The sequence below is a fragment of the Bufo gargarizans genome, chromosome 6 (genome assembly GCF_014858855.1).
Source record: "Bufo gargarizans isolate SCDJY-AF-19 chromosome 6, ASM1485885v1, whole genome shotgun sequence".
NCBI classification, from domain to species: Eukaryota; Metazoa; Chordata; class Amphibia; order Anura; family Bufonidae; genus Bufo; species Bufo gargarizans.
In genome coordinates, this window is record NC_058085.1 from 238,518,921 (window position 1) to 238,535,541 (window position 16,621).

Genomic DNA, 16,621 nt, shown 5'->3' on the forward strand with positions numbered 1-16,621 from the left:
GTATTCACCCCCTTGACTTTTTTCGTGTTTTATTACATTACAGCAAATGTTTACATTACAAATGTTGCATTACGTTCGATGTTTTGTTAATATGAATGTTATGTGATGATCAGAACACAATAGTCAGTGAAGTGAAATGAGAAAAATATAAATATATAAATAAAACTATTGTTTAGAAATAGAAAACAGAAAATTGGCATGTGCGTATGTATTTATCCCTTTGTTCAGAAACCCATAAAAAGCTCTGGTGCAACCAATTACCTTCAAAAGTCACATAATTTGTGAAATGATGTCCACCTGTGTGCAATATAAGTGTCACATGATCTGTCATTACATATACACACCTTTTTGGAAAGGCCCCAGAGGCTGCAACACCTAAGCAAGAGGCATCACTAACCAAACACTGCCATGAAGACCAAGGAACTCTCCAAACAAGTAAGGGACAATGTTGTTGAGAAGTACAAGTCAGGGTTAGGTTATAAAAACATATCCAAATCTTTGATGATCCCCAGGATCACCATCAAATCTATCATAACTAAATGGAAAGAACTGGTCAGGGAAACTGGTCAGAGTTGAGGGAAAGATGGATGGGGCTAAATACAGGGATATTCTTGAGCAAAACCTGTACCACTCTGTGCATCATCTGAGGCTAGGACTTAGGTTCACCTTCCAGCAAGACAATGACCCCAAACACACTGCTAAAGCAACACTTGAGTGGTTTAAGGGAAACATGTAAATGTGTTGGAATGGCCTGGTCAAAGCCCAGATCTCAATCCAATAGAAAATCTGTGGTCAGACTTAAAGACTGCCGTTCACAAGCGCAAACCATCCAACTTGAAGGAGCTGGGGCAGTTTTGCAAGGAGGAATGGGCAAAAATCCCAGTGGTAAGATGTGGCAAGCTCATAGTACCTTATCCAAAGCAACTTGGAGCTGTGATTGCCGCAAAAGGTGGCTCTACAAAGTATTGACTTTAGGGGGGTAAATAGTTATGCATGTTGACTTTTTCTGTTATTTTATCCTATTTGTTGTTTGCTTCACAATAAAAAAAAACATCTTCAAAGTTGTGGGCATGTTCTGGAAATTAAATGATGCAAATCCTCAAACAATCCATGTTAATTTCAGGTTGTGAGGATACTTTTGCAAGGCACTGTATATATATATATATATATATATATATAAAACAAATTCAATGTGATTATTGGACTGTTCTGATATAGAATCCAAGTTATTGGATTATGTAATAGGCCATTAATTATTATTTATCATTGCCAATGTGGAAGTGCTGGTCTATTCAAGATACTTATTATAAACACATCCGCATCTGTTATGCAACCACTAGGTAGATCAAGACTGGCGTTAGAAACATCACTCTTGATACATTTTCCACCCTGTTCTCTACAAGTTGCTACCAATCTGAAGAAATTCAAGCTCTCAGGAGAGTGCTAACAGAAGCGTTCAGGCTGCAAATGTCCATGACTAAGACAGGACATCAGCAGTTACTGTGAAGGGCTGCTAACTGGAAGAACGGCAGTGCAATACTGGAGATACATGTGAAACTCGAAAAATTAGAATATTGTGCAAAAGTCCATTTATTTCAGTAATACAAATTAAAAGGAATTGCATTAATGCAGCTTAAAATTCGAATTTTGTGAAAAGGTTTAATATTCTAGGCTCAAAGTGTCACACTCTAGTCAGCTCATTAATCCATACCCCCTGAGCAAAGGGTACCTCAAAATTGTCACTTTGGGGTTTCATAAGCTGTAAGCCATAATCATCCAAATTATAACAAATAAAGGCTTGAAATATCTCACTTTCCATGTAATGAGTCTATTGCATATGTTCGTTTCACCTTTTAAGTTGCATTACTGAAATAAATGAACTTTGCACAATATTCAAATTTTTTGAGTTTCACCTATACTGTACGCGTTTTTACTGTTCTTTGGTATCTGTTTAATAACTGTACAAAGATTATTCCTAAGAAATATTGGATGACCAATATAATTGGAAAAAGTACATTTCCTTTAAACCTGAATGCATTGACATAGTCTATGATAAATCTCTTACCCAGTGGCATAAAGAACTGGTGATTCTCCATTACGACATCCTTGTACAGATCCCTGTGTTCTTCTATATACTCCCACTCCTCCATGGAGAAATAGACAGCGACATCCTGACTCCTTATAGGGACCTGACACACACAATGATACAGTCACAAACCTAACACCTCCCTTGTATTACTGTATAATCTCCCAGTATTCCCAGCAGCGCTCACCTCTCCAGTCAGCAGCTCAATGATCTTGTTGGTGAGGTCTAGGATCTTCTGCTTATTGATTCTCTCATTTATCAGTAAATGAGATGGAGGCACCATTATGGTACTCTGAATTCTGTTTGATCTTCCTGATACATTGGGTCGAATGATGGAGGTCAGACACTCACCAGATGTCCTCTGCACTACTGCATAATCCTGTATAGGATAAAGAGAGAAACATCATATTCCCTCCCTTCTCCAGTCAAGCCACCATTCTATTAATATAGATAAGATGCCAAGTTGCATAGCTTCCAGAATCCCTCACCTCTCCAGTCTGCAGGTATATAATCTCCATGAAGAGGCTTAATATAATCTCAGTCTTGTTTTTGCCATTATATGATGGATTGGCTAAAGTGAATACTATTGTCTTGTAAAGAACATTATGAGGAGAGATCGATGCTGGAGGATTTTGTTCTGCAAGAGCACAAAGAGAAAAAAAAGGATACAATTAAGTATAATTTTTTACTAATATGTCATTATAAAGTAGTAGTGCCATAAACCTTTATGGCAGTCAGGTCACAAAATTAAAAGAAGTAATGTAAGCAACTTTGAGAGTAGCAAAAGTATAGTATTTTCCCCACAAATATGTTTACTGAACCTGAAAATGTAATTACTCTTATTTAGAGTGAATTGTAATGTTTAAGGGCAGTGATACTAACCATTTTTGCACTATACTTTAATTACTGAAATCATACATTTCTATTAGAAAAATAGCTCTAAAGTGGCCCATTTTGTGCCTTAGCAACATCCCATCTTCTGTTTACTTGACTGTGGAGACACGCTCCACGCCGACTGCTATATACACGCTCCACGCCGACTGCTATATACACGCTCCACACCGACTGCTATATACACGCTCCACGCAGACTGCTATATACACGCTCCACGCCGACTGCTATATACACGCTCCACACCGACTGCTATATACACACTCCACACTGACTGGAGAGAGGCAACGAGGGCAGCAGCAGTCAGTGGGGAGCGTGTATATAGCAGTTAGGGTGGAGCGCGAATATAGCATTCAATGTGCAGCATTTATATAGCAGTCAGAGTGGAGTGCGTGTATATAGCAGTCAGTGTGGAGTGTGTATATAGCAATAGGCGTGCAGCGCGTATATAGCAGTCGGTGTGGAGTGTGTATATAGCAGTCAGGGTGGAGCGCGAATATAGCATTCAATGTGCAGCATTTATATAGCAGTCAGAGTGGAGCGCGTGTATATAGTAGTCAGTGTGGAGTGTGTATATAGCAATAGGCCTGCAGCGCGTATATAGCAGTCGGTGTGGAGCGTGTCTCCACAGTCCAGTAAATAGAAGACAGAGGACGTTGCTAAGGCACAAAATGAGCCACTTTAGAGCTATTTTTCTAATAGAAATGTACGATTTTAGTAATTCACTAACAACAACAACAAAAATAAAGAATGACAGTTACACTTTAAATGGGTTTTCCCATCTCAGACAATGGGGGCATATCGCTAGGATATGCCCCCATGGTCTGTTACGTGCGGGTCCCACCGACCTGCACCTACAATGAGAACAGAGTGGGGAAATTAACGGAGGGCGCACTGCGCATGCACAGCCGCCCTCTGTTTATTTCTATGGGGCTGCTGAAAATAGCAGAGCGCTGGGCTATTGCCGTCTGCCCCATAGAAATGCGTTCAGTGTTACTATGGCAGCCAGGACGCTATTAAAGTCCTGGTTGCCATAGTAGGAGCAGGGAGCGGGGGAGCAGTATACTTACAGTCCATGTGGCTCCCGGGGCGCTCCAGAATGACGTCAGAGCGCCCCATGCGCATGGATGACGTGCCATGCGATCACGTGATCCATGCGCTTGGGGCGCCCTGACGTCACTCTGGAGCGCCCGGGGAGCCGCACGGACGGTAAGTATGCTGCTCCCCCGCTCCCCACTACACTTTACCATGGCTGCCAGGACTTTAGCGTCCCGGCAGCCATGGTAACCACTCTAAAAAAAGCTAAACGTCGGATCCGGCAATGCGCCGAAACGACGTTTAGCTTAAGGCCGGATCCGGATCAATGCCTTTCAATGGGCATTAATTCCGGATCCGGCCTTGCGGCAAGTCTTCAGGATTTTTGGCCGGAGCAAAAAGCGCAGCATGCTGCAGTATTTTCTCCGGCCAAAAAATGTTCCGTTCCGGAACTGAAGACATCCTGATGCATCCTGAACGGATTTCTCTCCATTCAGAATGCATTAGGATAATCCTGATCAGGATTCTTCCGGCATAGAGCCCCGACAACGGAACTCTATCCCGGATCCGGGCAACGCAAGTGTGAAAGGGCCCTCAGCTAGTTTATTTATTTTTCCGCTTCCCACTACATTGCATGCCATATTAAATGGTGGCATTAGAAAGTACAACTTGTCCTGCAAAAAATTATTCTGCATATGGATATGTGAATGGAAAAATAAAAAAGTTATGGCTCAAGGAAGATAGGGAAGAAAAATGTAATACAAAAACTAAGAAACCTCCGGTATCCAAGAGGCCACAACTGGGGGGTACTTTATGTAAAGAGGCCACTACTGAAAGCCATTATATGTGAAGAGAAAAAGAGAAGGAAGGACCGTGCCCCCTGTGTGTGAACTGTGTTAAAGGGTCTCTGTTACCAGAAATACCTAAATTAAACAAATCTAAAACTAACTTTTATAATATGAAAATTAGCCTGTAGGAAAGGGGGCGGGTTGCTCCTATAGGCTCTGTTCTCCCACCTCTGTCACCACCCTCCAAGTCTTGATTGACCGGGCCAGACAGCGTTTGGATCCTCCTGCCGACCCTGAGTGCATGGTAAACCTTGCACCTGCGCCGTGCCGTTTAATATTCGGCGCAGGCAAAGTGGAAGAAGGACGCTCACTGGCTGCCGACTTCCTTACAGCGCCTGCACTGAATACTGAGTCCTTGTCATGTAACCTCTTTTGGCTGAATGGGCAAAAATTCACACAGACATGCTCCAAAAAACAGAACAGTGGATGCTGTCTAAATGGGTGACTGGGTCCAAGATATGTCTTTCACAGCCAACTGTGTCAGCTTAGTGTTGAATTTTGCATGGCTTAGCTCAGGGATCAGCAACCCCTGGCACACCAGGTGTTGTTAAACTACATCTACCATCATGCACACTTGCTTGGCTGTTCTCTGAGCTCCCACAGAAGTGAAAGGAGCATGCTGGGAGTTGTAGTTTCACACATATATTCATCAATTTTCCACATAACCTCCAGCCTTTGTTGCTGCAGATGAAAAGGTGTCTGCCCTGCACATAAGAATTTTAATTTACGCATGACAACTCTGCTCACCACCTTTTTGTCATGGTCTCTTAGCCATCCTTTAATCCATATGCCAATGAGCAGTTAAGTGCACTGAGGGTGGGCCCAAGCTACTCTGTGCACCCTTGCTCCTCCTGCTTCTTCTAACAGCGCCTCCCTGTTTTTGATTGACAGTGCTGGATGAGATGACCGTGTCAATCATGAAGGTAGAGGGGATGGCAGAGAAAGCATGAGGATAAGGCGAAATTAGGATAATGCTCAGGGGCCATTATAAAAAGTATCTTTCTCCAGAATAAAGTATTGGATTTAGCTGCTTTAGCCCTACAAGGCATTGTGCCTGGTTTAATAGTGAATTTCCTGGTGACAGACTCGCTGTAAGGGTGTTGCCACATGTTCAGTTTTTTTCATGCAGTTTTTGAAGCCAAAATCTGGAATGCATCATAAAAAGAGAAAAAGCATTATGAGCAGATACTATCTCTACTATTATTTAATCCACTCCTGGTTTTGGCTTTAAAAACTGCATTTAAAAAAAAAAATAACTATATGCATTTTAAGCCTCAGTGACAAAGGGATTATTTTTTTTATTTTTTTTTTTTGCATCACCACCTCCCAAGACCCATAACTTTATTTTTTATTTTTCTACAGAGATGTGAGAGGGTTTGATTTTGTGGGATAACTTGTAATTTTCATTGTTAATGCAGTACAACTGTATTATACTATACTGACAGTCACCAGCAGGCACAACCTGCTTCGAATAAACTGCCGGCATGTTTGGGCCTCCATTAGGTCCCCAGATGCCATGCAAAGACATTGGCAATCTTTGGGGTGCCGATGAGAGAGAGGGAGCCCTGTTGTTCTGAACCACTTACCTGCCAAGGTCGCCACGACCACCACATCTAAGGGGTTAAATTGCCTGGATTGGCACTCCTGCCGGTCTGGGCCGTTAGAGTAGGAGCCCAGCTCTCATGTGAGACCCAAGCCCCTGCTCTCCGCTGCATGACGGCTTAGAATAAAGCTCATTAATGACCATCATAAAACAAGTATTGGCAGTCTTTAAGAGGTTAAAATATAGGCAAGTCCTTTTGTTGTTTTTTTTTTTGTTTGTTTGATTTTTCAGTGGCTTATAGCATAGCAGGGTGCTCTATTCCATACCCATGATTGTTAGCCCCAGAAGCATCGAAACAGTTAAGACAGACTCTCATTTAAGAGGACCTGTCACCGATCCTCACATGTCTGTTTGTTACCTGAATCCAAGAGCCATACATTTTTGTTTTTCTACTCCTCTCCTTTGAATCCAGAGGAAAAAAAAGCAGTCCGGTTTGAGAGCTGCACTTATACAAGCAGAAAAACAATGCGAGTTTTTGAGCATTTGGGTTTTTTTCATTTCAAGCGTGTGTTTGTATTAAGTGTGTGATTTTAGATTATGTGACTTTAGATTCAGGGACTTTAGGAGGGGACTACAGTAAATTAGTTGCTTATCACTGCACTGTATTGTATTTTATCTCTCTCTTTTCTTGCGTAATCCTCATTAGTATGTGTTCCATTATTGACAGCACAGTCCAGTGCACATCTTGTCTAATGTATGCAGTCCTGGAACAGCTGTTTGAGGGTGCATATCTTTGTTCAAAATGTGAGCAAACTGCCCGTTTGGAATCGCACGTTGTGTATCTATCCGGGCGAGTTTCAATACTGAGATGCGTTGACTATTTGGAAAGGAGTTTGTTGCCCACCGAGCATGCACTCTATGGGGTAGATATGGGGGAGGGCGGTAGCAAGGAGGCTCAGGAAAGTGAGGTAGGTAGCTGGATAACAGTTAGAAAGCGGGGTAGAGGGGAAGAGTGCCAGGGAGACTAGCCCTGATCTGACACACCCCAACAAGTTTGCAAGGTTGGCAGATGAGGGGGATGTCAGTTCAGGGATGGCACTGCTGCAGCCAGACACCTGTTCTGCCAATCAGGGGAATGTCAGCTCCAGTAAGCAGGGGACCAGGAGAGCAGGGCAGGCCAGACAGGTTTTGGTAGTGGGACACTTAATTATTAGAGATACAGATAGAGCGATCTGTCACAAAGACCGGGATTGTCGAACGATGTGTTGTCTTCCTGGCACTCAAGTTCGACATATCGCGGATCGGGTTGAAAGATTACTGGGAGGGGTTGGAGAAGATCCAGCAATCATGGTCCATATCGGAACCAATGACAAAGTCAGAGGTAGGTGGAGCGTCGTTAAAAATGATTTTAGGGATTTAGGACACAAGTTTAGGGCAAGGACCTCAAAAGGTAGTGTTTACCTAAATACTACCTGTAGCACGAGCCACACAAGAAAGGCAGCGGGAGATTAGGGAGGTAAACAAGTGGCTCAAGAACTGGTGTAGGAAGGAGTGGTTTGGGTTCCTGGAGAACTGGGCCAACTTCTCGGTCGGCTACATGCTCTATCGTAGGGATGGGCTGCACTCAATGGGGAAGGTGCAGCTGTTTTGGGGGAGAAGATGGCTAGAAGGTTGGAGGAGTGTTTAAATTAGGAACTGGGGTGATGGAAATTACATTATAGGAGGGGAAGATAGTGCAGGTACAGACCTGGGGCAAGGTAATGGAACTAGAGGAGGAATGAAAGGAGGGACTATAAGGGTGACTAATAAAACTGGTGAACTGGAATTAGTGATGTGTGAGGAGGACTATGACATAGGGGGAATAACAGACATGGCTGGATGATAGCTATGACTGGGCGCTTAATGTACAGGGTTACAGCCTGTTTAGAAAAAAAATAAATAATAATATCGCCAAAAATCGGAAAGGGGAGGGGGCTGCCTTTATGTAAAGTCCTGTCTAAAGCCCACACTCAGGGAAGATATAAGTGGGGGACATGAACATGTGGAGTCACTGTGGGTAGAAATACATAGAGGCAAAAATGATAATAAAATGCTAAATAGGAGTTTATTATAAACCACCTAATATACCAGAGTCCGCAGAAAATCTACTACTAAATTAAATAGATGAAGCAGCAAATCATAATGAGGTCGTTATTATGGGTGACTTCAACTACCCAGATATAGACTGGGAAACTGAAACCTGTACATCTCATAAAGGAAGCAGGTTCTTGGCAATAACCAAAGACAATTACCTTTCCCAACTGGTTCAGGACCCGACTAGAGGGACGGCCACACTGGACTTAGTATTAACCAATAGACAGAACAACAGATGTGCAGGTTGGGGGACACCTGGGAAATAGTAACCATAAAGTAATATCTTTTCAATTGTTATTCAAAAGAGTGTTTCTTCAGGGAGGAACAAAAATACCAAACATCAAAAAAGCTAAAATTTAGCCAACTAAGAGAGGCCATAGGCCTAACTAACTGGGACAAAGTCCTCAAAAATAAAAATACAGCCACAAAATTGGATATTTTTAAAAGCATCTTAACATCTAATTGTGAGAGGTACATACTTTATGGGAATAAAAGGTTCAGGAACAAGAAAAAACAATGTGGATAAATAGAAATGTAAAGAAAGCAATAAATGACAAAAAGAAAGCATTTAAATCTCTAAAACAGGAGGGTAGCGAGGAAGCATTGAAAAACTATAAGGAAAAAAAATTGAATATGTAAAAGACAAATAAAAGCAGCCAAAACAGAGCGCAAGAGATTAATTTGCCAAAGAGAGTAAAACGAACCCTAAAATGTTCTTCAATTATATAAATGGCAAAAAGTATAAATCTGAAGGCGTTGGCCCTTTACAATGAGGGGAGAGTTTCAGAGAGCGATGAGGAGAAAGCAAAGCTATCAAATATTTTTTTCTCCACTGTATACACTGAGAAAAAGAAACTGTCAGATAAAATGCAGAACATAAAAGTAAATTCCCCATTAAAAGTGCCCTGCCTGACCCAGGAAGAAGTACAGCAGCATCTTAAAAAGATTAAAATACACTAATTGCCGGAACCAGATGGCATACACCCCCGTATCCTAAGAGAATTAAGTAATGTCATAGCCAGACCCTTATTTCTGATATTTAAGGACTCTATACTGACAGGGAGTGTTCCACAGGATTGCTGCATAGCAAATGTGGTGTCAATATTCAAAAAGGGTCCAAAAACTGAGCCCGGAAACTATAGGTTGGTAAGTTTAGTATCTGTCGTGGGTAAACTGTTTGAAGGTTTTTAGTGTTGAGCGAACCCAAACTGTAGTGTTCGGGTCCGTACCGAACTTTGCCCTAAAAATGTGGGTTCGAGTTTGGTGCTTAGGCATTTAATAAGGCTTTTAAAAGGCTGCAGGGCAGCCAATCAACAAGCTTTTAAGCGGTGGGCACTTAGAAGCAATCACAGACATACCTAGTAATGGCATGGCTGTGATTGCCCGGTGCATCATGTGACCCAGGCTCTATACAACCTGGATCCTGTGTGGCACCGCCCATCAGCTCTGAGTAGTGCGGGGACAGGAAGCAGGCAGCTAAAGCAAGGGAGAGTGTTAGGAATCTGGCTATTTGTTTTGTGGGTGACCTATAATGATTTTTTTCACAGAAAAATATAATAATTAACCTAGCTGTTAATACTGTGGGTGACCTATAGTTATTTTTGGTGTGAGATACACATGCACTTTATACGTGACAGGGAAATTAATATAGTTAATCTGTCTGTTAGTTCATTGGGTGACATATACACATTTTTGATGTGCGGTACGCCTGCACTGCATACATGACAAGGAAATTAATATAGTTAATCCATCTGTTAGTTCGGTGGGTGACCTTAAAAAATGAGGAGAGCATCAAATAAAGGGACGTGGCACTGGTACTGCTGGTGCTAGTGGAGCTACTGTTGCAGGGAGAGGATGTGGTCGATCTGTAGTAGCTACACGCCCAAATTAAACACCTTCCTCAGGTGCACATAGGCGACAGGACGTTCATAGTCATTTTGTAGGTCCGAATACCAGTTTACGAAAGGTGAGTCCAGAACAAGTAGAGGCGGTAGTAGATTGGATGGCTGACAGTCCCTCCAGTTCTTTCATATTGTCTCCCACCAGGTCCCCTGCTTAAACCGCAGAGTTGGCACCTGCAGCCCATGGGCATCTGTCTTTCACCTCATCCCCTTGCAAATCAGCAAAGCAGTCTGAGCCCCAAGTCATGCAGCAGTCTCTTATGCTTTTTGAGGACTCTGCTAGCGGGGTTTCCATGGGGCGCCCACCTAGCCCTGCCCCAGAAGTGGAAGAGATTGAGTGCACTGATGCCCAACCAGTTATGTTTCAGGATGTGGACATGGGAGGACCACCGCAGTACGTCTCTGATGAGGATGACGAAACACAGTGCCAACTGCTGCTGCTTTCTGCCGTGTGCAAACCGGCAAGGAGGGCGGGGGTGAAGAGTGGGTGGAAGATGATGTGGAGGATGATGAGGTCCTAGACCCCATATGGCATCAAGGTTATGCAAGTGACGTGTGCAGTTCGGAGGAAGAGGTGGTGGTCACACAGCTCCAGCCGCATAAAAGCAGAGTGGTCGTCCCCAGGCCAGTATGCCTTCTACAGCCCACCTCACCCACGGACTGAGCACACCAAAGCCAGCACCAAGGAGTTCCCTGACGTGGCAGTTCTTCAGACAATGTGCAGATGACAAGACGCGAGTGGTTTGCACGCTGTGCAATCAGAGCCTGAAGCGAGACATAAATGTTCTAAACCTGAGCACCACCTGCATGACCAGGCATCTAAATGTAAAGCACGAGCTGCAGTGGAGTACACACCTGAAAAACCACAAAAGATCTCAAGCTCCCTCTTCTGCTGCAGTCTCGGGCTATTCCTCCCCCTCTGGAGTGACAGTGGCACCTGCACCCCGCAAACAGAAGATGTGGCAGCAACACCACCACCTCCACCCAACATGTCCACACTGTCCCATGGAAGCGTTTAGCTGTTCATCCCCCAAACACTGGAGAGAAAGAGGAAGAACCACCTAGCCATCAGCGATTCCTGGCTCTGAATGCCAGTATTTCAAAATTCCTGGCTTTTGAAATGGTTCCCAGTCACCACTACTTTTCCAGGCGAGCCATCCCTGCCCTGTACAACCAAGTGGTGGACAAAATCAGGTGTGCACTGCGCAACGCCATCTGTGGCAAGGTCCACATAACTACCGATTCATGGACCAGTAAGCACAGGCAGGGACGTTATATCTCCCTAACTGCACACTGGGTAAATGCATTGGCAGCTGGGCCTGAGGCGGATAGAAGTTTGGTGCATGTCCTGCTGCCACTGAGAATTGCAGGACATTTCTCGTTGCCTCCTGTTGCTTCCTCCTTCTACTCTGCTTCCTCCTCCTCATCCGGTCAGCGTAACACCTTCACCACCAACTTCAGCACAGCCAGGGAAAAACGACAGCAGGAACTCATCTGTTTGGGGGGAAAAACCCACACAGCGCAGGAGCTATGGATGGGCATGGAACAACAGACCGATGAGTGGTTGGTGCCGCTGAGCCTCAAGTCTGGTGGTGTGCGATAATGGGCGAAATCTCTTAGCAGCACTGGGGCTAGCCGGTTTGACGCACATCCTTTGCCTGGCGCATGTGCTGAATTTGGTGGTGCAGAGGGTCCTGAAAAATGACCCCGATATGTCAGAGCTGCTGCAGAAAGTGCGGGCCATCTGTGCGTGCTTTCAGCACTCTCACCCTGCGCTGCAGTGTAACTTCTGCCTTCCCACTCATCGCCTCATATGCCACGTACCCACAAGGTGGAACTTCACCTTGCACACGCGGGAGAGACTATGTGAGCAGCAGCAGGCAATAGTGGAGTTTTAGCTGCAGCAAGCACAGGTGAGTCGCTCTGGGGAACAGCTCCACTTCACCACATAGTGGGCCTCCATGCAGGACGTGTGTGCTGTGTTACGCTGTTTCAAGTACTCCCCAACATGGCCAGTGCCGATGACGCAGTCATCAGTGTTACTATCCCACTTCTATATCTGTAAAGAATAATTCAAGGCAACTGGACGTACTGTAGATTTCTTGAAAACGTTTCACGCGTTCTTCCAACGAGCTTTCTCAATTCTGAGTGATTGTACAAAAATTCTGGCAATAAATATGTAACTGAATCCACATCTGGTAATTATACCCAGCATTGGGTCAAAGGTGTTGATTCCATTATCCTAATTGGAGTCAGTAGGTGATAAAGACTTCCCAGAAAAAGGTGTCAAGACAGCATTGTATGTGGCAGACAATAGATGTCTAACCCCCGACCTCTATTCAAGCTTGGCTTCTCCATTTTTACGTAGATGGCCTCGTTTGTACCAATGTACCTCCTTATCCAAAACACGTACTTGACTGTCTTCAAAGGTGTGACCTGTTTCTTTTAGATGTAAGTACACGGCTAAATCTTGACCAGAGGTTTTGGCTCTTCTATTCATCTATTGTCTGCCACATACAATGCTGTCTTGACACCTTTTTCTGGGAAGTCTTTATCACCTACTGACTCCAATTAGAATAATGGAATCAACACCTTTGACCCAATGCTGGGTATAATTACCAGATGTGTACGGGCGTTTGCAATCGCGCATACAGAGACAAGCGAACGCCCATTGTCGCGCGTTCCCGAAAGTCTATCTACGGGAACGCGCGACAAGACTTCTTGGGGCGTCGGGCATTTTACAGCGCGATCGTATGCGCTGTAAAACGCCCAGGTGAGAACCATTCCCATAGGGAATCATTGGTTTCTCCTTGTTGAGCGTTTTACAGCGCGTAGGTGTGGACCCAGCCTTATGGTTTGGAGGTGCTGGCCTGCCCTGCAGCAATTGTATTGTCCAAACGTGTGTTTAACACGGCAAGGGACGCAATCACAGACAAGCGCAGCCGCCTGTCCACAGCCAACGTGGACAAGCTCATGTTCATTAAAATGAACCAGGCATGGATCCCACAGAAATTGTCTGTACCTTGTGCTGAGTAGACAAGTATACCGGCCACACCCAGCTATTGTTATACTCCAAGTCAAACACGGTGGCTACCTACTCTTCCACCGCCTCCTCAACCTCCTACTCCATTTTGACTTCTGCCTCCTAGTTCAAGATAATTTTTTTCTATTCTATGTTATTTTAAGTAATTTCCCTATCCACATTTGTTTGCAGGGCAATTGTAAAATAAGCAAATAACGCCATATCAGCATTGCTTCATGAGATATCAGTCATGTCAAACTAATTAAATCAGTTTCTATGAGAGGGTAAGTTCTAGACTTGACCGTGGCGACTTCTCAAAAGCATTTGACACTGTACCACATAAAAGGTTAGTATGTAAAATAAGAATGCTTGGAGAGGGAGAAAATGTCTGTATGTGGGTAAGTAACTGGCTCAGTGATAGAAAACAGAGGGTGGTTATTAACGGTACACACTCAGATTGGGTCACTGTCACTAGTGGGGTACCTCAGGGGTCAGTATTGGGCCCTATTCTCTTCAATATATTTATTAATGATCTTGTAGAAGACTTGCACAGTAAAATATAAATTTTTGCAGATGACACTAAACTGTGTACAATAATTAACACAGAAGAGGACAGTACACTGCTACAAATGGATCTGGATAGATTGGAGGCTTGGGCTGATAAGTTGCAGATTAGGTTTGACGCTGACAAATGTAATGTAATGGTAAACACTGGGTAACACTGACATGGAAAAAGACTTTAGTGAACAGCAAACTAAGCTGTAGAAAATAGTGTCAAACAGCTGCTGCCAAGGCCAATAAGATAATGGGTTGCATCAAAAGGGGCATAGATGCCCATAATGAGAACATAGTCCTGCCACTTCACAAATCACTAGTCAGACCACACATGGAGGACTGTGTACAGTTCTGGGCTCCTGTGAACAAGGCAGACATAGCAGAGCTAAAGAGGGTTCAGAGGAGGGCAACTAAAGTAATAACTGGAATGGGGCAACTACAGTACCCTGAAAGATTATCAACATTAGGGTTATTCATTTTAGAAAAAAGACGACTGTGGGGAGATCTAATTAATATGTATAAATATATCAGGGGTGAGTACAGAGATCTCTCCCATCATCTATTCATTCCCAGGATGGTGACTGTGACGAGGGGACCTTGTGTAGAGAAGGGTCGGCACTGCTGGATGGACGCGGTGCACGAGTCAGTGGGTAGACGTCCCAATACTTGCAATAAAAGGAAAAAAGACCGGCACTCGCGATGATGATGATGAATGTTGCGTTTATTCAGTCACATGCGATACAATGTCGCGGGCCTCATCCTCTGTGTAAGCAAAGGTGCTCATTTATAGGAGTAAATGCGTGCACGTACCAAAAAGTCAGGCAATCTTGTGTAGAGAAGGGTCGGCACTGCTGGATGAGGGGACATCCTCTGCGTCTGGAGGAAAGAAGGTTTGTACACAAACATAGAAGAGGATTCTTTACGGTAAGAGCAGTGAGACTATGGAACTCTCTGCCTGAGGAGGTGGTGATAGTAAGTTCACTAAAAGAGTTCAAGAGGGGCCTGGATGTATTTCTGGAGTGTAATAATATTACAGGCTATAGCTACTAGAGAGGGGTTATTCTGATTGCCAGATTGGAGTCGAGAAGGAATTCCCCCCCCCCCCCCCCCCCCAAAGTGGGGAAAATTGGCTTCTACCTCCAGTTTTTTTTTTTTTTTGCCTTTCTCTGGATCAACTTGCAGGTTAACAGGCCGAACTAGATGGACAGATGTCATTTTTCGGCCTTATAAACTATTTTACTATGTTCTGAAGTAGGCATATGGAAGCCTGTTTTTTTTTACAAGATGAGTTGTAGGTTTTATTAGTACAATATTGGGATAGATATAATTTAGTGGTTAAAGTGATTGACAAAGTTATTATTTTACTTATTTTAAAAACAATTAACATTTGTTCATATGAAACATACAACCAATGTCATAGCCAAAGCATCACAAATAATAGTACCAATGATCGCCAATCATGCAGGTGGATCTACCTGGGTTGCCCAAGTTTAAAAAACAAAAATAGCCCCAAAACATTTTTATAAAAAAATAAAACAACATATACTCAACAATTTCATCCCCCCGGGCGGGCGATGTGAGAAGACGTGTGGTGAGGAGCTCCAGCCGACATTATCCTGAAACCAGCGATTATACTATTTGATACCCGGCCCGAAGCCCTAAACATAAGTCTTATACTAGTGCTACACACCTGGGACACGCAGGGAGAAGACTGTGATGGCTGGGGGACGCTGCATACGAGCCTGAAGTCCAAGATGGTGCCGACAAGGAGGAGAGGCAGAGAGCAGTGGCAGCGAAGCTGGAGCGATTTGCACATACTCCACATGCCTCAGCACAGCTCACTACAGAGGCAGACTCGGGGGAATCCTGGAATGATCCTTCCCTCACTGCAGGAGCCGCACGGAAGGAGAGAGAAGGAGGCGGCCATGAGATAAGGAGCACGGAGCACTTAGTGACGGAGTCAGCAGCAGAGGGGGATGGTGCTGAAGCTTCTGTGAGTTCACCTACTATTGCAGATGTATTCACTGCTGTTCAGAACTGTAATGCAGCTTTGCTTGTACTTAACTCTCAATTGGGTGGCATAAAAGCAGATGTGTCCATCATCAGGCATGATTTGCAGAAGGTGTCAGAGAGGACCATAGCTGTGGAGGGAAGAGTGAGTACTTTGGAGGACAATCTTACACCATTACAGGCTATGATGAAAAAACATGCTCAAGAAATAGCAGCCTTATTTGCAAAAACCGATGACCTGGAAAACAGGTCGAGGCGCAACAATATACGGCTTGTAGGAGTCCCTGAAAAGGTAGAGGGCGCTAACCCGGATGTATACTTTGAATCCTGGCTTCACCATACTTTTGGAGCTGATACGCTATCTAAGTTATTTGCAGTGGAAAGGGCGCACAGGGTGCCTACCAGACCGGGCCCCCCTGGACGACCGCCAAGACCGGTATTGATCAAAATCCCACACTACAAGGACCGAGATGCAATACTCCGCAAGGCGAGAGACAAGCCCGATCTGGAGATCAATGGAGCCAAGGTATCACTGTTTCCGGACTACTCGATGGAGGTACAAAAGAAGAGGGCGTCCTTTCTAGATGTTAAGAAAAG

The 16,621-nt window shown here is 44.2% G+C and overlaps 1 protein-coding gene across 3 annotated transcripts in view; it reads right to left on the minus strand.

Annotated features, from left to right (window-relative positions):
* The window catches only part of LOC122941324 (oocyte zinc finger protein XlCOF6-like), a 54,715-nt gene that overhangs the window by 6,109 nt on the left and 31,985 nt on the right, over window positions 1-16,621 (minus strand). For all 3 annotated transcript variants that reach the window (XM_044298456.1, XM_044298454.1, XM_044298455.1), the window contains exons 5-7: window positions 2,575-2,723; window positions 2,274-2,465; window positions 2,066-2,189 (exon numbers count right to left, since the gene is read on the minus strand). In XM_044298456.1, coding sequence (XP_044154391.1) covers window positions 2,066-2,189; window positions 2,274-2,465; window positions 2,575-2,723 — 465 coding nt within the window. The remainder of the gene's footprint in view (window positions 1-2,065; window positions 2,190-2,273; window positions 2,466-2,574; window positions 2,724-16,621) is intronic.